A 16,030-nucleotide genomic window follows, 5' to 3' on the forward strand; every position below is an offset into this window, starting at 1 on the left:
AAAGAAAGGACCACAAGCAATGCAGGTCAACTCAAATCTAGAAGAGGTAATAGCTACAACAGATGGAATGTCAGATAAAGAATTCAGGATATACATGCTTCAGATGATCTGGAGTCTCAAGGAAGACATGAGACAGCAAAATCAGACAATGAAAGATCACATTGACAATGAATTACATAAACAAATCCAAGAAGCAAAAGATCAATTACACAGGGAGATAGAGGTAACAAAAAACAAACAAATAGAAATCCTAGAAATGCAGGAAGCAATAAACCAACTTAAAAACTCAATTGAGAATACTACCAGCAGAGTAGATCACTTAGAAGATAGAACATCAGACAATGAAGACAAAGTATTTCAACTTTAAAAGAACATAGACAGCTCAGCAAGACTGCTAAGAAACCATGAGCAGAACATCCAAGAAATATGGGATAACATTAAAAGACCAAACTTAAGAGTCATTGGGATACAGGAAGGCACAGAGCTCCAAACCAAAGGAATAAACAATCTATTCAATGAAATAATACGAGAAAACTTCCCAGACTTGAAGAATGAGACAGAATCCCAAATCCTAGAAGCCTACAGGACGCCGAATGTGCAAAATCATAAGAGATCCACACCTAGACACATTATAATGAAGATGCCCAACATACAGAATAAGGAGAGAATTTTAAAAGCTACAAGAGAAAGGAAGCAGATTACATTTAGTGGTCAACCAATCATGTTAACAGCTGATCTTTCAACACAGACTCTGAAAGCTAGAAGATCCTGGAATAACATATTTCAAACACTGAAAGAAAATGGGTTCCAACCAAGAATCGTGTATCCGGTGAAATTAAGCTTCAGGATGGAAGATGAAATTAAAACCTTCCACGATAAACAAAAGTTAAAAGAATTTGCAGCTAGAAAACCATCACTTCAAAAAATCCTTGGCAAAACATTACAGGAAGAGGAAATGGAAAATAACAATGAAAACCAACAATGGGAGGTAGGACAGTAAAGGGGGGAAAATAATCAAAGAGGAAAACAAATCAGGTTTAGTAACATTAATAAACAAATATGGCTGGAAGAACAAACCATATCTCAATAATAACCCTAAATGTTAATGGCTTAAACTCACCAATTAAGAGACACAGGCTAGTTGAATGGATCACAAAACAAGACCCAACAATATGCTGCCTACAGGAGACGCATTTGATAGGAAAAGATATACATAGACTGAAGGTGAAAGGTTGGGAAAAATCATATCACTCATATGGACTGCGGAAACAAGCAGGAGTGTCCATACTCATATCAAATAAAATAGATTTCAAGCCAAAGTTAATCAAAAGGGATAAAGAGGGACACTACATACTGCTCAAGGGAGCCATACACCAACAAGACATAACAATCATAAATATATATGCCCCAAACAACGGTGCTGCTATGTTCATCAAGCAAACTCTTCTCAAGTTCAAGAGTCTAATAGACCACCATACAATAATCATGGGAGACTTCAACACACCTCTCTCACCACTGGACAGATCTTCCAAACAAAAGTTGAATAAGGAAACTATAGACCTCAATAACACAATTAACAACCTAGACTTAATTGACATATATAGAATATACCACCCAACATCAAGCAGTTACACTTTTTTCTCAGCAGCACATGGATCCTTCTCAAAAATAGATCATATATTATGTCACAGGGCAACTCTTAGACAATATAAAGGAGTAGAGATAATACCATGCATCTTATCTGACCATAATGGAATGAAACTGAAAATCAACGATAAAAGAAGGAAGGAAAAATCATGCATCACTTGGAGAATGAACAATAGGTTACTGAATGATCAATGGGTTTTAGAAGACATCAAGGAGAAAATTAAAAAATTCTTAGAGTTAAATGAAAACACAGACACAACATATCAGAATCTATGGACACATTGAAAGCAGTTCTAAGAGGAAAATTCATTGCTTGGAGTTCATTCCTTAAAAAAAGAAAAAACCAACAAATAAATGATCTCATACTTCATCTCAAAATCCTAGAAAAAGAAGAGCAGAACAACAGCAAAAGAAGTAGAAGGCAAGAAATAATTAAAATCAGAGCTGAAATTAATGAAATCGAAACAAAAGAAACAATTGAAAAAATTGACAAAACTAAAAGTTGGTTCTTTGAAAAAATAAATAAAATCGACAGACCCTTAGCCATGCTAACGAAGAGAAGAAGAGAGAGAACTCAAATTACTAGCATACGGGATGAAAAAGGCAATATCACAACAGACACTTCAGAAATACAGAAGATAATCAGAAATTATTTTGAATCCTTATACTCCAATAAAATAGAAGATAGTGAAGGCATTGATAAATTTCTTAAGTCATATAATCTGCCCAGATTGAGTCAGGAGGATATAGACAACCTAAATAGACCAATATCAATTGAGGAAATAGAAGAAACCATCAAAAGATTACCATCTAAGAAAAGCCCAGGACCGGATGGGTATACAGCAGAGTTTTACAAAACCTTTAAAGAGGAACTAATACCAATACTTTTCAAGCTATTTCAGGAAATAGAAAAAGAGGGAGAATTTCCAAATTCATTCTATGAGGCCAACATCACCCTGATTCTGAAACCAGACAAAGACACTTCAAAGAAAGAAAACTACAGACCAATATCTCTAATGAACCTAGATGCAAAAGTCCTCAATAAAATTCTGGCGAATCGGATACAAAAACATATCAAAAAAATTGTGCACCATGATCAAGTAGGATTCATCCCTGGTATGCAAGGCTGGTTCAATATACGGAAATCAATAAATGTTATTCACCACATCAACAGACTTAAAAATAAGAACCATATGATCATCTCGATAGATGTGGAAAAAGCATTTGACAAAGTACAGCATCCCTTTATGTTCAAAACTCTAGAAAAACTAGGGATAACAGGAACATACCTCAACATTGTAAAAGCAATCTGTGCTAAGCCTCAGGCTAGCATCATTCTGAATGGAAAAAAATTGAAGGCATTCCCTCTAAAATCTGGAACAAGACAGGGATGCCCTCTCTCACCACTTCTGTTCAACATAGTTCTCGAAACACTGGCCAGAGCAATTAGACAGACGAAAGAAATTAAAGGCATAAAAATAGGAAAAGAAGAACTTAAATTATCACTATTTGCAGATGACATGATTCTATACCTAGCAGACCCAAAAGGGTCTACAAAGAAACTATTAAAGCTAATAAATGAATTCAGCAAAGTGTCAGGATATAAAATCAACATGCATAAATCAAAGGAATTCCTGTATATCAGCGACAAATCCTCTGAAATGGAAATGAGGACAACCACTCCATTCACAATATCCTCAAAAATAATAAAATACTTGGGAATCAACCTAACAAAAGAGGTGAAAGACTTATACAATGAAAACTACAGAACCCTAAAGAGAGAAATTGAAGAATATCTTAGAAGATGGAAAAATATACCCTGTTCATGGATAGGCAGAACTAACATCATCAAAATGGCGATATTACCAAAAGTTCTCTATAGGTTTAATGCAATGCCATTCAAAATCCCAACGGCATTTCTTGTAGAAATAGAGAAAGCAATCATGAAATTCATATGGAAGAATAAAAGACCCAGAATAGCAAAAACAATGCTAAGCAGGAAGTGTGAATCAGGTGGTATAGCGATACCAGACTTCAAACTATACTACAGAGCAATAGTAACAAAAACAGCATGGTACTGGTACCAAAACAGGAGGGTGGACCAATGGTACAGAATAGAGGACACAGTAACCAACCCACAAAACTACAACTTTCTTCTATTTGATAAAGGGGCTAAAAGCATGCAATGGAGGAAGGATAGCATCTTCAACAAATGGTGCTGGGAAAACTGGAAATCCATATGCAACAAAATGAAACTGAATCCCTTTCTCTCGCCATGCACAAAAGTTAACTCAAAATGGATCAAGGAGCTTGATATCAAATCAGAGACACAGCATCTGATAGAAGAAAAAGTTGGCTACGACCTACATACTGTGGGGTCAGGCTCCAAATTTTCCTCAATAGGATACCCATAGCACAAGAGTTAACATCTAGAATCAACAAATGGGACTTACTCAAACTAAAAAGTTTTTTCTCAGCAAAAGAAACAATAAGAGAGGTAAATAGGGAGCCTACATCATGGGAACAAATCTTTACTCCTCACACTTCAGATAGAGCCCTAATATCCAGAGTATACAAAGAACTCAAAAAATTAGACAATAAGATAACAAATAACCCAATCAACAAATGGGCCAAGGACCTGAAGACACTTCTTAGAGGAGCACATACAATCAATCAACAAGTACATGGGAAAATGCTCACCATCTCTAGCAGTCAGAGAAATGCAAAGCAAAACCACCCTAAGATACCATCTCACTCCAGTAAGATTGGCAGCCATTATGAAGTCAAACAACAACAAGTGCTGGCAAGGATGTGGGGAAAAGGGTACACTTGTACATTGTTGGTGGGACTGCAAATTGGTGCAGCCAATTTGGAAAGCAGTATGGAGATTTCTTGGAAAGCTGCGAATGGAACCACCATTTGACCCAGCTATTCCCCTTCTTGGTCTATTCCCTAAAGACCTAAAAAGAGCATGCTACAGGGACACTGCTACATCGATGTTCATAGCAGCACAATTCACAATAGCAAGACTGTGGAACCAACCTAGATGCCCTTCAATAGACGAATGGATAAAAAAAATGTGGCATTTATACACAATGGAGTATTACTCTGCACTAAAAAATGACAAAATCATAGAATTTGAAGGGAAATGGATGGCATTAGAGCAGATTATGCTAAGTGAAGCTAGCCAAGCCCTAAACAACAAATGCCAAATGTCTTCTTTGATATAAGGAGAGTAACTAAGAACAGACTAGAGAAGAAGAGCACGAGAAGAAGCCCAACATTAAACAAGGATGAGAGGTGGGAGGGAAAGGGAGAGAGAAGGGAAATTGCATGGAAATGGAAGGAGACCCTCAGGGTTATACAAAATTACATACAAGAGGAAGTGAGGGGAAAGGGAAAAATAATACAAGGGGGAGGAATGAATTACAGTAGAGGGGGTATAGAGAGAAGAGGGGAGGGGACGGGAGGGGAGGGGGGATAGTAGAGGATAGGAAAGGCAGCAGAATACAACAGACATGAGTATGTCAATATGTAAATCAATGGAAGTGTAACTGATGTGATTCTGCAATCTGTATATGGGGTAAAAATGGGAGTTCATAACCCACTTGAATCAAAGTGTGAAATATGATATATCAAGAACTATGTAATGTTTTGAACAACCAACAATAAAAAAAAAATAAATAAAAAAAAGAAAAAAAACAAAACAAAAACAAAAAAATAATCTTGGGTGATGTTAACACACCTCTCTCACCACTGGATAGATGTTCCAAACAAAAGTTGAATAAAGAAACAATAGAACTCAATAACATAATCAATAACTTAGACTTAACTAACATATATAGAATATTTCAACCTGCATCAAGTGGATACACATTTTTCTCAGCAGCACATGGATCCTTCTCTAAAATAGACCATATACTATGCCACAAAGCAACTCTTAGCAAATACAAAAAAGTAGATATACTACTATGCATTTTATCAGATCAAAATGGAATGAAATTAGAAATCAATGACAAAATAAAAAATAAAAATTTCTCCATCACCTGGAGACTAAACAATATGCTACTGAATGAAAAATGGTTTACAGAAGACATCAAGGAAGAGATTTAAAAAATTCCTAGAGGTAAATAAGAACACAGACACAACATATGAAATCTCTGGGACAGTATGAAAGCAGTACTAAGAGGTAAATTCGTTGCATGGGGTTCATTCCTTAAAAGAAGAAAAAGTCAACAAATAAATGACCTCACACTACATCTCAAAGTCCTAGAAAAAGAACAAACTAGCAGCAAAAGCAGTAGAAGGCAAGAAATAATTAAAATTAGAGCTGAAATCAAAACAAAAGAAACAATTAAAAAAATTGACAAAACAAAAAGTTGGTTCTTTTAAAAAATAAATAAAATTGACAGACCCTTAGCCATGTTAACGAAGGAGAGAGAGAACTGAAATTACCAGTATACATGATGAAAAAGGTAATATCACAACAGACACTATAGAAATACAGAGGATCATTAGAAATTATTTTGAAAACTTATACTCCAATAAAATAGAAGACTTTGAAGGCATCGACAAATTTCTTAAGTCATATGATTTGCCCAGATTGAGTCAGGAAGACATACACAATTTAAACAGACCAATATCAAGTGAGGAAATAGAAGAAGCCATCAGAAGCTTACCAATCAAGAAAAGCCCAGGACTGGATGGATACACAGCCGATTTCTACATGGCCTTTAAAGAAGAACTAATACCAATACTCTTCAATTTACTTCTGGAAATAGAAAAAAAGGCAGTAATTCCAAATTCATTTTATGAGGCCAATATCATCCTGATCCCAAAACCAGGCAAAGACACATCAAAGAAAGAAAACTTCAGACCATCATCTCTAATGAATATAGATGCAAAAATTCTCAATAAAATTCTGGAAAATCGAATACAAAAACATATCAAAAAGATTGTGCACCATGATCAAGTGGGATTCACCCTAGGGATGCAAGGTTGGGTCAACATACAGAAATCATCACGTCAATAGACTTAAAGATAAGAACCATATGATCATCTCAATAGACACAGAAAAAGCATTTGACAAAATACAGCATCCCTTTATATTAAAAACACTAGAAAAACTAAGGATGACAGAAACATATCTCAACATCAGAAAGGCTATCTATGCTAAGTCTCAGGCCAACATCATTTTATATGGAGAAAAATTGAAGGCATTCCCTCTAAAAACTGGAACAAGACAGGGACGCCCTCTTTCACCACTTCTATTCAACATAGTTCTTGAAACATTGGCCAGAGCAATTAGACAGACAAAAGAAATCAAAGGGATGTGTATAGGAAAAGAAGAAGTTAAATTAGCACTATTTGCTGATGATGTGATTCTATATCTAAAAGACCCAAAAAACTCCACCAGAAAACTTCTAGAACTAGTAAATGAATTCAGCAAAGTGGCAGGATATAAAATTAACACCCATAAATCAAAGGCATTTCTGTATATCGGTGACGAATCCTCTGAAAAGTAAATGAGGAAAACTACCCCATTCACAATAACCTCAAAAAAAAAAAAAAGATATTTGGGAATCAACTTAATGAAAGAGGTGAAAGATTTTTACAATGAAAACTATAGAACCCTAAAAGAGAAATCAAAGAAGACCTTAGAAGATGGAAAGATCTACCTTGCTCTTGGATAGGCAGAATAAATATTATCAAAATGACCACACTACCAAAAGTACTATACAGATTTAATGCAATTCCGATCAAAATCCCAGTGGCATTCTTCATAGAAATAGAAAAAGCAATCATGAAATTCATCTGGAAAAATAAGAGACCCAGAATAGCTAAAGCAATCCTTAGTAGGAAGAGTGAAACAGGTGGTATCGCTATACCAGATCTTAAACTATACTACAGAGCAACAGTAACAAAAACAGCATGGTATTGGCACCAAAATAGGCTAGTAGACCAATGGTACAGAACAGAGGACACAGAAACTAACACACAAAATTACAATTATCTTATATTAGACAAAGGTGCCAAAAACACGCACTGGAGAAAAATTAGCATTTTCAATAAAGGGTGCTAGGAAAACTGGAAATCCATATGCAACAAAATGAAATTAAACCCCTATCTTTCACCATACACAAAACTTAACTCAAAATGGATCAAGGACATAGGAATTAAACTAGAGAATCTGCATCTAATAGAAGAAAAAGTAGGCCCTAATCTTCATCCTGTGGGATTAGGCCCCAACTTCCTTAATAAGACTCCTATAGTACAAGAATTAAAACCAAGAATCAACAAATGTGATGGAATCTAACTAAAAAGTGTCTTCTCAGCAAAAGAAACAATCTGTGAGGTGAACAGAGAGTCTACATCCTGGGAGCAAATCTTTATCCCTCACACATCAGATAGAGCACTAATCTCTAGGGTATATAAAGAACTCAAAAAGCTAAGCACCCAAAAATAAATGACCCAATCAACAAATGGGCCAAGACACTTCTCAGAAGAGGATATACAATCAATCAACAAATGTATAAAAAAATGCTCATCATCTCTAGCAATTAGAGAAATGCAAATCAAAACCACTCTAAGATATCATCTCACTCCAGTCAGAATGGCAGCTATTATGAAGACAAACAACAATAAGTGTTGGCGAGGATGTTGGGAAAAAGGCACACTCATACATTGCTGGTGGGACTGCAAATTGGTGCAGCCAATTTGGAAAGCAGTATGGAGATTCCTTGAAAAACTGGGTATAGAACCACCATTTGATCTGGCTATTCTTCTCCTGGGACGATACCCAAAGGACTTAAAAACAGCATACTACAGGGACACAGCCACATCAATGTTTATAGCAGCACAATTCACAATAGCTAAATTGTGGCGCCAACCTAGATGTCCTTCAGTGGATGAATGGATCAAAAAAAAAAAAAAGTGGCACATACACACAATGGAATTTTACTCAGCATTAAAAAAGAACAAAATCATGGCATTTGCAGATAAATGGATGGTGTGGGAGAATATAATGCTAAAAAAACAAATGCTGAATGTTTTTTTCTGATATAAGGAGGTTGACTCACAGTGAGGAAGGGTGGGAAAGCATGGGAGGAATAGATAAATTCTAGATAGGGCAGAGGGGTGGAAGGGAAAGGGAGTGGGCAGGGGATTAGCAAGGATGGTGGAATGTGATGGACATCATTATACAAAGTACATGTATGAAGACTTGAATTGGGTGTCTACATACTTTATATACAAACAGAGATACAAAAACTGTGGTATAAATGTTTTTTAAGAATTGTAATGAAAAAAAGTACATATATAATGCCATAAATTGGCGTGAACATACTTTATATACAGAGATACGAAAAATTGTGCTCTATATGTGTAATAAGAATTGTAATGCATTCCACTGTTGTTGTATATTTAAAAAAATAATAAAATCAATAAAGAAAAGAGATGGTATAAGGGGAAAAAAAGAACTGTAATACAAAACAACAACAACAACAACAAACAAAGTACATGCATAAAGGCAAAAAAAAAAAAGAATAGTGTTAGATTAGGTAGAGGGAAGTGAAAGAAGGGGAAGGCAGGGGATGTGACGATAAAAAAGACAGTAGAATGAAACAGACATTATTACTTTATGTATATATGTGACTGTATGACCAATATGATTATACAACATGTATACCCAGAAAAATGAGAAATTATATCCCATGTATGTATGATATATCAAAGTATATGTGCATTCTACTGTCATGTATAACTAGTTAAAACAAATAAAAAATTAATTTAAAAAATTAAAAAGGTTAAGTGCAACTACATTGTTGTTTCTTATTCAAATAAGAATAGAAAAACTAAATCATGAAAAATGGTTCTTAACATACCAGATACATCATCTTCTTCATTCCATCCAGGACGATTTACTCTCTCTTCTACAATTGTTCCTGTCCTCCTCTTCAATAAATACTGCCGCCCAATTGTCATTTTCCCTGCCCTTTTGGCACCTTTCACAATTGTTTTTGAGAAAGTGCTACAAGTAATAAAATCAAGGAGAATGTCAATTTAATATAAAGGTATACTTATAGTTTTGACACCTACATAGCTCAAATTTTTTCTTCTCTGTTCCCACAGCCATATGTACAGTCTACTGTATTATACATACTTTTGTTAAGCTTCTCCTTCTTTAGATGTGGCAGTAGACAAACTTCATATAAGACTCTACTGTCATCAGGAGGACACTTAGGCAAAAAAACTGCTTATCACCTAAATCTAAACTCCCTGGGGTAGCCTTTTTTTGGTTAAGTACAGCCTGAACCCATTCTGATTCTCCATACCACCAAAGTCCCACAAAATTATGCTTGCAGAAGTCTCCCTACTTGGAAAGCCAACCTGACCCCTTCTCTGCCAATTAAGACATTTTTTGAGGTCATATGACAATTACAGTTGGCAGCACTTTGGGCTTCTTTTCCTTTTTTTTTTTTAAGATTGGTTATTTTTAATTATAAATGACAGAAGAATCCATTTGGATGTAATTATACAAGCATGAAATATATCTTCTTCTAATTAGGATCCCATTCTTATGGATGTACATGATAGTGAGATTCACTGTGGTATATTCATATATGTAATAGAAAAATTATGTCAGATTCATTCCACTATCTTTCTTTTTCCTATCCCTCTCCTTCCCTACATTCCCCTTTTGTGTAATCTACTGAACTTTGCCTTGCTCCCCACCCATTGTGGATTAGCTTCCAAATACCAGTGAAAATATTCAACCTTTGGTTTTTTGGGATTTACTTATTTCACTTAGCATGATTGTCTCCATGACTTATCTCCTAAATGCTTTAAGTGTGTACATGTGATGTCCTACCTCAAATTAGCTGTAGGCTTTATAAGATATAAGAATGCTCCCCTTTTGAGAGGAGAAAAGAAAGAAACAGACACTTGAATATTCTTTTCAGAATCAGCTTTAATTAGAGGGAAACTAAGATGTAAGTTATTTGGACCTAAAAATATTTTATTTAATCAAATAGCTTTCCCTTTCTTGCTGATAGAAAATCCAGAGTATTTATACTCTAGTGAATTAACTAAAGAAGCAATTTCCTCATTAAGCAGATAGAGAAGAAGATTTTAAGTAAGATTGTTCTTGATTATGTTCTTCTCTGATAAAGAATTCTTTTTCTGAATTTTCTTGTCATTCTATGAAAATGATACGGATTCTTTTATTGTCAAATAGATTTACCAGACCATTTTAGTTACCTGCAGTGCAAACCTGGAGATTATGAAACATGAAACATGCTTAAGATAACTGCTGGGAATCATAAAATACCGGTATTGCAATTTTTTTCAGGTATAACCTAAACTCAATGGTATTTCTGAATTTTTTTTTCCAGCTAGAGCTTTTGTTTCATACACACAGGCAATTTTTTTTGGGGGGTGTACCAGGGATTGAACTCAGGGGCACTCAACCACTGAGCTACATCTCCAGCCCTTTTTTGTATTTTATTTAGAATTGCTTAGGGCCTTGCTAAGTTGCTGAAGCTGGCTTTGAACTTGTGATCTTCCTGCCTCAGCCTCCTGAGTTGCTGGGATTACAGGCATGTGCCACCATGCTTGGCTCAATTCTTAAAATTTTAAATTGTTATATATCTCTTGAGCTGGTACAACAGGCTTGATACAGTTACATATTTCTGAAACTCATATATATATACACATACACATACACACACACACACATACACACATGCACATATTTCTGAGTTTGTATAGTATTTCTTTTTTAAAAATATTTTTTAGTTGTTGATGGATCTATATTTTATTTATTTATATGTGGTGCTGAGAATTGAACCCAGTGCCTCACATGTGCTAGGCAAGTACTTTTCCACTGAGTTACAACTCCAGCCCCTGTATAGCATTTCTAAAACACTATGCCAAGCATTGCTTCTTCCACTGAGGGCTAGGATAACAAAGATCATAGGCAGGATTGTTTTGTGTGACCCTGCAGGGCTGAGATAAAATGCTTTACTTACTGTTATAAATCCTGAGGAAACTGTTCATGCTATCTATGGTCCCCTTCACTTATATGTAATACTGGTGGCTAGTTATGCATTTGGGAAAATGACATACTGCTGGGAACCTCAAATCTTCCATATCTCCAATCTACTTAACTTTCAGGCAAAAAGCCTGCAAAGCTCATTCTAATATGTAATTTGTGCCAGCAGATGCCCATATTCTAGGTTATTAATGGTGAGTGAAGTAAAAAATCAGGTTCTATATTTTATCACTAACGGTAGGGAATTTTAAATCAATTGTTATTTTCTAAGAGTTAAAACTGATGAAAATTTCAATATTGATTTCTAAAAATTTTTGTCAGAAAATAAGGATTCATATGACAATTAAATGCAATGCTTGATCCTAGATTGGATTCTGAATCAGAAAACAAAAACAAACAAACAAAATAGCAATAAAGAAGAGTCATTACACTCTTGGATACAGACTGTGTGTTAGGTAAAAGTTTTACATTAATTACATTTCTTTCCTTTTTTGTTTTTTGTACAGTGCAGGGGATTGAACCTAGGGGCACTCTACCATTGAGCTACATCCCCAGCTCTTTTCATTTTTTATTTTAAGAAGGGTCTCTAAGTTGCTGAGTCTGGCCCCAAATTTATGATCCTTCTGCTGCAGCCTCCTGAGTTGCTGGGATTAAAGGTATGCGTCACTGCACCTGGAGAAATTTTTTGGTTGTTTACTATATCTAGGTTGAGATAATGATTTTTTTCTCTTAGAAAATGTATATTGATGTTCAAGGCTAAAGGGCATTTTGTATGTTAATATAGAGGTTAAAAAATTTATATATAATGTGTTATAAATACATAGCTATTGAGTGTGTATATAATATATAATATGTATGAATCATACGTATGTAGCTGTTTTATCAGCTGTAAGAACGATACAGCAATTTAAAAATTTTAAGAATTGCCTTTAGTATGAAAAAATAAAAAGGTTGTCACCCTAGCTGGGAAAAATTTTTCAAAAAATATCCTTAAGCTGGGCACTATGGTATATGCCTATAATCTCAGTGACTCAGGAGGTTGAGGCAAGAGGATTACAAGATTGAGGCCAGTTTCAGAAATTTAGCAAACCCCTGTTTCAAAATAAAAAGGGACTGGGTATATAGCTCAGTGATAAAAAACCCCTGGATTCAATCCCCAGTATCAAAACAAAACACAAAACCCCCAAACTACCACTACCACCATCCATTAAGTCACACCTGAAGTGATTTTATGAATGTACACACACACACACACACACACACACACACACACACACACAGAATGAATATAATGAAAATATAAACCACTGGTTAATCTGGGTAAAGAATTCTTTGAACTACTGTTGTCAATTTTCTGTAAGTTTGAAATTATTCAAAATAAAGTTATAAAAAAAAAGAAAAAAGAAAAATAAAAACTCCTGTTTCTAGATCAAAAAACAAAACTGTCCACTCAGTCTGGATATTAATAAAAGATGTAAGGGCTGCTGTTCAAAGGCAGTTAAAGATTAATATGAAAAAAAGAGAAAATAGAATTTCATGTCATAAAAATGCATCATGAGCAATGGATGTCAAAGCCTCTTATAGTTTTTAAGATTTTCAAAACTGTTACCCATATCAGTGCTGCTGTTCCATAGTTTCTTGAGCTTGGCCCAATGGTCTTGACAGAAATTAAAAAGAGCAATCATTTTACTCCTGGACATAAAGTACTTCCTCTGACAATCAATTACGGAGGGTTGAAATTAAGAGACCAATCTTTCTTCTTACCGAAAGGAAGTGTTCTTTTCCTTCTGTTTGGGTAAAATTATTTGTGGGGTAGTTTGTCCAGCAGCAAAAGCAAAGGTGCTAAAGATGGACTGAGGATAACGGAACTTCATTAGTTGTTTCTTAAAGATCTCTACTACTTCCGGACTGACTTCTTCATCAAATGCTACTTTAATCAACTAGAGACAAAAGAGATTAAACATATCAGAAGCACTATTTCCAGACAATTATCCCCCCAAATTACTAAAACAAAACAAACAAAACATACAGAAAAAAAATAACAAAACTAAATGGCAAGACTTTGGAGATTGTAGGAACTCTTTATAATGTACAATACAGGCTTTTAATTTTGAAAGTGAAAAAAGGCCCAGAAAAGTTACCTTGTCATGTATGGTTAACTGGCAAGGAAAATCAGATTTTTGAAGTTGGGTTTCTTTAAGATTATCTTTTCTACCATGGGATGAGGAATAAACTTGTAATGTCTGAAGTAGCAAGCATGTCCTTTTTATTTTTTAACTGCTGGTTCTAGATAGGGAATTTGACCTAATAATGTCCCTCTATACCTAGGGATACATCAAATCCAGGGGAAAAAAATCAGTTTGACTATAATCTTAACCAGAATAGACAGGCATTATTTGAGTATAGTGTTCTTTGGCAGCTGGGATAGTCAGTACTCTTGACAATGTAAGAAGGTCTGGAGTCTAAATATCAACAGCTTCACAGTTCATGAGATGAACATAGAGGGTACGGGGGAGGGTTCCTTGTCTAGAAGAAATAAGGTAAGAATTGGAATCATTGGAAATCTGCGTAGTCAGAGACAAGGCAGGAAGAACAGGAAAAACAAAAGATATATAGATTGTGAACTTTGAAAAAAAAAGAAAAACTAAGAAAAGATTGCTTCTTCTAGGAATTAGTTTGTATCAGTAGTTCTGTGTTTTGGTATGTTCAGAGTCCCCTGGAAAAAACCCTTGCTTTATCAGGGATTACACAGTTAGTACCAACAGTACATTAGCCCAAGTTATACTTCTCAAGAGTTTTACCTCTTCCATAGAAGAGCCAGTCATAGGGCATTTCTTTCTGAAACAGATGCTAGAGGAATTGATTTTTATCTAAAGAATTGAGATATAACTTGTCAGAGAAAAAGAGCCCTCATGTGTCTGAGTTTCAAAGAACACTAAAATTTGATAATCTGTTGATACTCTAGGCTGGCCAGGGACTCATGAATTGAAGGATGAAACTATTCATGAGTTTAGTCATCTGAAGATTACTTTCCCAGACATTCTGACTCCACGACCACAGAAAGTAGCTACAATATCACTAGGTTGATATATATATATATATATATATATATATATATATATATATATATATATATATATATATTTTTTTTTTTTTTGTACCAGGGATTGAGCCCAGGGGCATTTAAACCACTGACCACATCCATAGCCCTTTTTAAAATTTTGAGACAGGGTCTGCAGAGTTGCTTAGGGCCTTGCTTAGTTGCTGAAGCTGGCTTTGAACTTGCTATTCTCCTGCTTCAGCCTCCTGAGCTGCTGGGATTTCAGGCATGTGCCAACATGCCCACTCAGAAAAAAATTTTAAATACTAGAATAATGGTTTCTTTTCTTAATATAGGTTGAGCATAACTAAACCATAAATAAGAAATTGAACCACTCCAAAATTTGAAACTTCAATGCTCAAAAAGTTTTCAATTTCAGAATGATTTAGATTTTATATTTTTGAATTAGGGATGCTCAATTGGTAAAGGCCATGCCAATATCCTCAAATCTAAAACCTTTCAGAATCTGAAACACATCTTGTTCCAAGCATTTCAGACAAAGAGTATGAACTATACCTGAAAAGATGCTGATGTAATCTGTAGTCCTTCTTGCATGTTCTGCTGTAGCTGGTTCTGCATTGTGATCTTCTTCTCCTTAGTGATAGAGGCAATGGGGAAGCTCCGTACAACTGTTTGTTCACCAACTGTAGGATGATAGGACACAGACTCAGCAATAGCACTTTATAGTTCATGTCTAGAGTCTCTGCAGAGCACAATGTACAGAAATGCAGTAAGAGAAAATGACATGATTTGAGAATATCACTAAATTTTATTGCATGGTAATTCACTCCTGAGACATATACCTTTCCCAGAATGAGGAAAACCTTCACAACCTGCCTGCGCTCATTCTTTCTATCTCCCCCATGTACTATGTGTTACACAAGATCAGTTAGTTTTAAATATCTGTAATTATTGAAAAGACATCCAAGATATTTATTGTAAGGATAAAGTAAAATAGAACAGGTTTTAAAGTTTCAATATGTGGCAAAGGCTGCTATATTATGAATATATGTCTTTGGAAGATAGATTAGACTTAAGCCTAAGAGTTTTAGGAGTTTAAATATTATAGCAAGAATAGGAAAATATCAACTATTAGGTTATGAAGATGAGGGCCTAGAAAAGAAGTAGCACTCACAAATTCTCTTTGGACAGCTTCTACTTCCCTAAAGGAGGAAAGTCATATGCAGAATATAATAATGTGTGATTAGCTCCTAGGTTTGAGGGAATCGACT

General features: G+C 35.0%; 1 protein-coding gene across 6 annotated transcripts in view; it reads right to left on the bottom strand.

The window, feature by feature from the left end:
* Window positions 1–16,030, bottom strand: part of SBF2 (SET binding factor 2) — a 438,265-nt gene that overhangs the window by 62,644 nt on the left and 359,591 nt on the right. For all 6 annotated transcript variants that reach the window (XM_081280887.1, XM_081280893.1, XM_081280888.1 and 3 more), the window contains exons 23-25: window positions 15,315–15,442; window positions 13,463–13,638; window positions 9,531–9,676 (exon numbers count right to left, since the gene is read on the bottom strand). In XM_081280887.1, the coding sequence (XP_081137013.1) occupies window positions 9,531–9,676; window positions 13,463–13,638; window positions 15,315–15,442 (450 nt within the window). The remainder of the gene's footprint in view (window positions 1–9,530; window positions 9,677–13,462; window positions 13,639–15,314; window positions 15,443–16,030) is intronic.

This window comes from Spermophilus citellus, assembly GCF_964194105.1.
Source record: "Spermophilus citellus genome assembly, chromosome: 2".
NCBI classification, from domain to species: domain Eukaryota; kingdom Metazoa; phylum Chordata; class Mammalia; order Rodentia; family Sciuridae; genus Spermophilus; species Spermophilus citellus.